The sequence below is a fragment of the Octopus bimaculoides genome, chromosome 22 (genome assembly GCF_001194135.2).
Source record: "Octopus bimaculoides isolate UCB-OBI-ISO-001 chromosome 22, ASM119413v2, whole genome shotgun sequence".
Classification (NCBI taxonomy): Eukaryota; Metazoa; Mollusca; class Cephalopoda; order Octopoda; family Octopodidae; genus Octopus; species Octopus bimaculoides.
In genome coordinates this window covers 17,191,030-17,199,834 of record NC_069002.1, presented here as the reverse complement: position 1 = coordinate 17,199,834, position 8,805 = coordinate 17,191,030, and the positions used below count along the sequence as shown (strand labels likewise).

Genomic DNA, 8,805 nt, shown 5'->3' with positions numbered 1-8,805 from the left:
ATGCTAATGATTCTGCCAGCTCGCCACCGTAGTAGTAGTAATAATAATAATAATAATAATAATAATAATAATAATCCTTTCTGATATAGGCACAAAGTCTGAAGTTTCGGGGCAGGGGACATTGACCCCAGTAGTCAGCTGGTACTTATTTTATTGAACCCCGAAAACATGAAAGGCAAAGTCAAACTCAGCTGAATTTGAACTCAGAATGTTAAGAGAGAAAATACTGCTCAGCATTTTGCCCGGTGTGCTAACGATTTTGCCAGCTCACCACCCTAGTAATAATAACAATAATAATAATAATAATAATAATAATATTCTTTTTTACTAAAGGCACAAGATCTGCAGTTTGTGGGGAGGGTATAAATCAATTACATCGACCCCAGTGCGTAACTGGTACTTAATTTATTGACCCCGAAAGAGTGAAAGGCAAAGTCGACCTCTGTGGAATTTGATCTAAGAACACGAAGCATTTTGCCTAGCATGCTTATGATACCACCAACTCATCGACTTAGTAGTAATAGTAGTAATAATACTAATAATAATACTGCCACAAGTAATTTCTGGTAATCTGCTTTTCAGGGAAGCATGGAAAAGTTTGGGTAAAATGAACAAAAAGGAGGCAATGTCTGAATACATTTGTGAAGTGCAAAAGCTGTATCCCAACTGGGAAGATGCAGTCAAGGTAAGCTCTTCAGTCTCTTTTTCATTGCAGAGTTGGTTTTCTGAAGTTGCACAGATATCTTCATCATGATCATTGTTGAATATTTGTTTTCGATGCTTGGACAGTTTGACAGGAACCAACGAACAAGACGATTGTGCCAAGCTACAATGTCTACTTTGGCATGGTTTCTATGGCTACATACCCTTCTTATCACCAGCCATTTTACAAGATGAATATAAGTGAGAGAGTGAAGATATATGGCTCAGTGGTTAGAGCACCTAGAGCATCAGGCTCACACTCATGAGATAGTGAATTCAATTCCTGGATGTTAAGAGTTGATAACGATGACGCTGATTACTGCACTCCTGGACAAGTTGCAATTGGTTCTGGTTTGCAGAATTCACGTCTCCATTAATTTTGGGGACATAGTTTTTAATTGCTGGATCCCCTTCCTATTGCCAACTGATTTGCTGTGTGATGGGGGTGCATTTTATCATGTAAATCTGAAATCAAACTTTCTGTATTTCTTTTTCTAAACATTATTTAGGATGAAGATTCATTCGAAGACCCTTACAGTCGCATGAGTCGGCGCACATTGAGCAAGCTATGCAGTGCCAAGATGGATGTTGACAGTGAGATTGGCAGTTGGACAATTTTCGATATGTGCAAGGAAGGTAAAACTAAAGAATTGCAGAAAACTCTGGAGACCGGGGCCAAAGTGAACGACTGTGATAATGATGTAAGTATTAATTACATACACATACATACATACACCTGAAGACACACACATGCACAACTAGAAAAAAGTAACTCATTACATGTAGTTTGGTTTATTTATTGTATTCAAAGCTAAGGATTTACTTCAACTTCAAAGATGTACAGAAACAGTTGTATTCTAATGAAGTTCATAAGATAATTGTTTATTCCTTTGTCATCTCATTTTCTTATATATATATATATATATATATATATATATATAGGTTATGACTGATAGTGGTGTCAATTAGACCCAGAGGTTTCAGGTAATGCTGAGTAAGTGCTATGGATAGGCCACGGTTAAGCTCCAGGTTCGGTGATTATGCAAATAAGGGGTCCAACGTAGGTCATATATCAGCGTGTGAATATAAGGATTTATATTTCGTAATGAGATAATAAACCAAGGCTGTGTATAATACAGAAGATTTATAAATAAGTCTTACAGATGTTTCCAGGATATTTATTATATCCCTTCATCAGAGACGGTGTGAGAGGATGATTAAGCAATAGTTAGTTTAGTTAAGATAGGAAATAGAGAGTGAATGTAGGGATATTGTATTTGTAAATCCATTGTTTAGGCAGAATGGTATACATATAAGATTCCAATACCTTGTGAGTAAAATCCAATAGTCTTTAAGATTGGTCATTACATTTGTAAATCCATTATTAAGATTCCAATACCCTATAGACACAGGCATGGCTGTGTGGTAAGAAGCTTGCTTCCCAACCACATGGTTCCGGGTTCAGTCTTACTGCATGGCACCTTGGGCAAGTGTCTTCTATTATAGCCTCTGGTTGACCAAAGCTTTGTGAATGGATTTGGTAGACAGAAACTGAAAGAAGCTTGTTGTTGTGTGAAGAAGTGCTGATCTCTGCCAGTGGAAGGAAGCTGTGGAAACGGGAGACCCACGAAGACATGGGATAAAGTGGTGAAGCATGATCTTCAAATGTTGGACCTCACGGAGGCAGTGACTAATGACCGAAACCTTTGGTGATATGCTATACTTGAGAAGACCCGTCAAGCCAAGTGCAAGCATAGCTGTGGTTGTTGTTGGTGTCACAGAACTGGCATGTAAAAAGCACCTTTTGAGCATTGGGCCTCACGGAGACAATGTGGTGTTGCATAACTAACATCCATGCTAGTGGCACATAAAAGCTGTCTTCTGTACGCTGGGTCTCATGGAGGCAATGACAAATGACGTGCTTGAGAAGAAGACCCATTAAAGCAAAGTGAAATCGTAGTCATGGCAGATATTGGTGGCATGCGAACTGACACCCGTGCCACTGGCATGTAAAAGCATCCATTACACTCTCAGAGTGGTTGGCATTAGGAAGGGAATCCAGCCGTAGAAGCCATGCCAAATTAGACTAGAGTCTGGTGCAGCTCTTCAGCTTACCAGCCCTGGTGAAACATCCAACCCATGCTAGCATGGACAAGGGACGTTAAATGATGATGATGATATGTGTATGTGTCTTTGTATCTATGTTTATCCCCACGTCATCCTTTTGGCCAGTACAGAAAAGAATTTCCCCTCAACACTCAGGAGAGAGATGGTCCTGAACTGGTTAATGGCTGCAGAGTTTTCTTTTGGCACAAAACATCCTTCTGCCTTCTCCCAGCATGGTGGGATGATACCTTTTGTCCAGATCTTTCAGAACAGCATCCACAGCCTCTGAAGGAGCTGCAGGTATTTCTTGTATACTTTATAAGGTGTACCACTCAGGCCTGAAACTGATCCTGATCTGGCCCTTCTCACCCCTTCTTTCCAGGATGAACAGCTGAGGTTGAACTTATTTCCTGGTATTTCAACTCTACTGATATTTGGATTAACATCAAAGGCTTCATTTCTGAGGTTATCAATGCTTCTACCTCTTTTCTGGAGCTGGTCAATTTCCATGATTTAGTTTCCCCCCAACAGTGTTCAGGTGAACGTAAAAGAGTTCTTGACAAATTGCTCTCATTTGGTCTCCCTCTCTTTCCTCCGCTTCTGGATGCTTCCTGCCCTTCTAACCCTTCTCAGACATTCATGGAGCTGACTTGTCAAATCCTTGATGCTTTTCCTTTCATCAGCAAAGGCTCCCTTATACTGTTTATTGAGGGTCTTGATCTCTCCTCTCAGATGGTACATCTCTCTTTCTTTTCTGCTGAGTTTCTTTTTGATTGCTGTGGTAATCGGTCTGTCCACTGTTCCAAATCCATCTTTTTCCAGACTGAATGCGATAGTTATAAGCACATTCACTTTCTGTTCAGCTGTTCCTGCCAGCATGCAATCCATTATTATGTCGAAGTCTTGGGCCATTTGATTTGTTTTTTCACTGGGTGAGATTAGCCCTCTGGGGTGGTATTGGGTGGGTTGCACCTCCTGAAGACTTGAAGTGACACAGGTACTGAAAGACTTCTAGTCCTGTGGGGTGCTTCCTGCCTGGACTTCTGTGTCTCACCAGGCTTGGTGTATCTTGAGCCCTTTCTCATGCTTGCAGCTCTACTTCCAATACCTCCCCAACTACTGATGTCTCAACAGGTGAGACCACTGAGCACTGCAACTGTGGCTCTTCCTTCCCCCAGTCTGACCTGGCTCAGTGTATCTTGAGCCCTTTTGCATTCTTGCAGATCTTTCCAGAGAGACATTTCACTCCCACTATCTCTCCAGCTAAGGGTGATTGGAGCTGCCTCTGTGTCTGTAAATCATTCCTTGTTGTTACTGTTGGATCCGTCCTGTTGGATCCGTCCTGTTGAATCTCTCATTTTCTCCCCCCTTCCCCGAAGATTCTGGGACTCAAGAGACATTTATGTGTGTGTATGTATATATATATATATATAATGGTATATATGTATATAAAGGATAGGCCCTGAAATTTTAATCAAGAATAAGTTGGAGCCTCACTCACTGCACATGTTTGTATATATATATATATATATATATATATATATATATATATATACATACATTTTGAAACCCCTTTGTAGCTTTTGGCCCACCCTTTATGTGTGTGTTTAAAACCCTTCAGAAACTCATTAGGGTAGGGTAGATTGTAGGAAGTGAGATTATATGGTGACCAAATCATTTGTGAGGATTGTGATGTTATATAACACAAAAATCTTTTTCAAAAGTCTTATGTGTAATATTCCCTATGACATATCTTAATTTCTTCTGTGCTTATCTTAATTGCAGGGTATGACATTGCTTCACTGGGCCTGTGACCGTGGTTATGAAGATATTGTTGATGTTTTGTTGAAATGGAACTGTGATGTCAATGTTAAGGTGGGTAGTTTGGAAAATATGTTGTCGAGGTTTTATCCACTTTGCAATACCTGAAGATTTTAAGATTTTTGAGTTCTATATTCTTAATACATATTTTGTATATGCTTTATATTTTTAAGGCACATGGCTTAGTGGTTAGGGTATTCAGCTCACAATCTTACGATTGTGAGTTCAATTCCCAGTGACATGTTGTGTCCTTGAGCAAGACACTTATTTCATGTTGCTACAGTCTATTCAGCTGTCAAAAATAAGTAGTACCTGTATTTCAAAAGGCCAGCCTTGTCACACTGTGTCATGCTAAACCTCCCTGAGAACTATGTTAAAGGTACACATGTTTGTGGAGTGCTCTACTACATGCACAGTAATTTCACAAGCAAGCTGTTCCATTGATTGGATCAACTGAACCCTCATCGTTGTAACTAACGGAGGGTGTCAGTATATTTTTAAGTATGCTATTTAGAAAACAAAAAATTATCAGGAAGGCAAGTATGGATATGTTTCATTCTTTTGCTTTGCTGAGTAACACTGGAACATGTGTGCCCTTGTCTCCCTTGCTCTTTGCTTGCTTCATGCTCTTGCTTGGTGGGACTGGGGGTCATCCCAGAAACATAATCATGCTTAAAGCAAAGTCGGTCCTCCAGTGCTTTCTACTGCTGACAGTCCCATGCCAGCTCCTCTGCATCCTCCAAGGTGATGTTAAGCCTCTAGAGATCTTCCTTAATCACATCCAGCTATCTGGTGCGGGGCCTGCCACAAGGCCTCTTCTAGCCCCACACCAGTTGCGTTGAACAAGAGTAAAACCCTGGTAGGATGATCTGGCGGGTGATGGAGGATCTGACTGTACCAGTACATGTCACTAACCCTCATATAATGGAAAATGTAAATATTTGTCCCTTGCCAAAAAACAAAAATCAAATTGTCTTTTTTTCATAGGTTAATAATTTATTCTCAGTTTGGCCCTTGAGTCAGAATTTTAAGCCAATAATTTATTCTCATTATCTTAAAATTATCTCCCTTCCCTCTCGTGACTTGCTAACAATTGCTATTGGATTTCATTTTTTTTTTTTGTTTTTATCTCTAAATCCTGAAAAATTTCAATAATCAAGAATTTATCATCGCTGGACTGGAATCAAAAATCAGATTCGCTCACAGATTAATGAATCAAAAATCAGATCCGCTCACGGAAAAAATTATAAATACACCTGATTCCAAAACATTGTTACAAGTGAAAATTCCTATGGAACATGTAAATAAATGTACTTTAAATAATTACAAGTTTTCCAAATTTAGGTGCATTTTCAACAACAAATTTGCCTATATATACACACACATACATATATTTATATATATATTGTATGTGTGTATACATATATTTATACATACACACACATATATTCATTCATTTGTTGTTCTTTTTCTCTTGTTTGCACGGGTTTGATGATGCAGATCATCGAGGCATTGTTTTACAGTTGGATGCCCTCCCTGCCGCTAACCCATAACTATTTTTCAAATACAAGAATTTTTATTCTGTTCACCTCTGAAAGTGCAGAACTACCAGACGACTTACTGATAGATACCACCATCCACAGCTTAGTGATTTTTACATGCAATCACAGAACATAAACATTCACACAGATATGCACACACACATACCCCCATGTTTTGTACAGATTCTACCTGCTAGTTTTTCTCACAAGGCATTTGTTGGCCTGAAGCTATAGTAAAAGATGCCTAATATGCCATGCACTGAGATTGAACCTAAAATCATATAGTTGTAAAGCAAACTTCTTAACCACACAACCATGCTTGGACCTATATAAATGTGTGCCTGTAAGAAAATTTTTATTTTTCATATCAAATGTTTTCCCTACCCTCAAAAAAGGTGAAAGTGACCAATAGATTTTTTAATTTTTTTTGTAAATAAATACTTTAGGAGCTTACTTAGGGTTAATTTCTGCATCTTCAGAAGTAAACATGTCACTCATTTTGGAATTTCATTTTCACTGAAACCAGAGGCCTGTCACGAGAAAGAAGGGAGATTATTCAAACAATACTGTAAATATATTTTTTTGATTTGTTCAGTTTGCAAAAATATCTAATTCTTAGATTTTCCTTAACATTTCAGTATTTCTTTATTCCATATATATAATTGATTTTCTTTTCTGTATTTCCTTTCTTGTCAGGCAACAGATGGCCAAACACCACTGCATTATGGTATGTGTTGCTTCATGTTTATCATTTTCCAGAATTTTTATGTAATTGTTCAAATTTAGAGCAACAGATAATTGAATCAGTCAAGTGATAGACAAAATGGCATTGACAATTTAGTTATATTTCTTTACATTGTGACGTAATAGCCTGTCAGTGTCAGATTTATCTTATATTCCTCCTGAGTTGATAAAATACCTGTATTACTTGAGGGCTGATGATTTAGTTACACTTACTCCCTTTCAAACTTTAAGGCCTTGTCCCAATATAAAATACCTGTTGCTCATATTAATTAACAGTGGTGAATGAATGAAATATTAGGGTAAAATTAAATCATCATACTCATCATTTTCTGTCCATCCTCCAAAGATGTGGATTGGATGGTTTGATAGGATCCAAAATGCCAGAGGACTTCATCAAGCTCCAATGTCTGTTTTGGCATGGTTTCTAGGGCTGGATGCCTTTACTGTGTGTACCATTTTCATTTGTTTGTGTGTGTGATTATGGCACTACTGAGGTTGTCAAGTAAATCACAAGACAAAGAAAAGACTTTCAACTATGATGGGTTGTAGCAGAGAAGGAGGTAGCTTAATGTTAAGTGTTGAGAAGCTATGATAGGGATAGCACAGGCACAGGTGTCTTATGGCTACCCTGCATTAATATAAAAGTGAGTGGGAGTAACTGGAAAGAAGACAATGATGGTAGCAATGAGGTGTTAGAGCATACTCTCAAGATACAAGAAAGTGAGTTTAAGAGAAAATATGGACAGAGAATCAGGAAGGGTAGGCGAGAGGGGAATGACAGATGAATGTAGTGAATGGATCACAGTTGGAAGTGTGGTCAGTAGTAAAGATTGTGTAATATTTCATTGTTCTTTTATGGTCTAAGTTCAAATCTTGTTACAGTAAATTTTTTTTTCATCTCTCTGGGGTCTGATAAATAGATACCATTAATATGTTACATTTGATTATATCAACAAAACTCCTTCCCTATGAATTGGTGGACTTGTGTCAAAATCACAAATCATTGTTTAAATTCATCATTGTCATAATTTTTATATCTGTTTCTCCATGTATGCGTGAGTTGGAAGGGACTTTTCTAGCAGACAGTGACTCTTCTTCTTTTGAGGTCCAGCATTCTGAGATCAAATTGGAGTGATTGACGAAATGCCCTGCTGCTTTGTTATATCTCTTTACATTTTGATTCTAAATTCCTCCAAGATTTACCTTTCGTCATTATTATTATTATTATTAAGGTGGTGAGCTGGCAGAGTTGTTAGCATACCAGACTAAATGCTTCATGGCATTTCATCTGTCTGTACAATTCAAATTCCACTGAGGCTGACTTGGCCTTTCATCTCTTTGGGGTTGATCTAATAGACAGCTCCTTCTCCACCCAAATTTTAGGTTTTGTGCCTACAGTAGAAAGGAATACTAATTAATATTGGTTTCAAATTTTAGCACAAGGCCAGCAATGTCAGGGTAGAGGTGAGTTGATTAACCCTTCAGCATTCAGATTACTCTGTTAAATGTAATGCTTATTTCCACATTGTTTTGAATTAATTCATGTATATCTTTAGCTTCGATTTCAAATGATGTGATTGTTTATGTTTAGAATGACATTGTTGGGTAGGTGTGAGAGGCCAGATCTGGCTAATCTGAACTTAAAACAGGTAAAATACTCAGGCTGGATATGGCTGGTTTAAATGCTAAAGGGTTAAATCAATCCCAGTGCTCAACTGGTACTTATTCTATTGACTCAGAAAGGGATGAAAGGCAAAGTCAACTTCAGTGGAATTTAAACCCAGAACATAAAGACAGACGGATTGCTGCTAAGCATTTTGCTCAGCATGCTAACCATTGTGCCAGCTCACTCCCTTGATTACTATAAGTATTAACTGTAGTTTTGTTAATC

The 8,805-nt window shown here is 38.1% G+C and overlaps 1 protein-coding gene across 1 annotated transcript in view; it reads left to right on the top strand.

The window, feature by feature from the left end:
• Positions 1-8,805, top strand: part of LOC106872211 (acyl-CoA-binding domain-containing protein 6) — a 20,687-nt gene that overhangs the window by 9,797 nt on the left and 2,085 nt on the right. The window contains exons 3-6 of the mRNA XM_014919123.2: positions 583-685; positions 1,212-1,403; positions 4,594-4,683; positions 6,867-6,897. Coding sequence (XP_014774609.1) covers positions 583-685; positions 1,212-1,403; positions 4,594-4,683; positions 6,867-6,897 — 416 coding nt within the window. The remainder of the gene's footprint in view (positions 1-582; positions 686-1,211; positions 1,404-4,593; positions 4,684-6,866; positions 6,898-8,805) is intronic.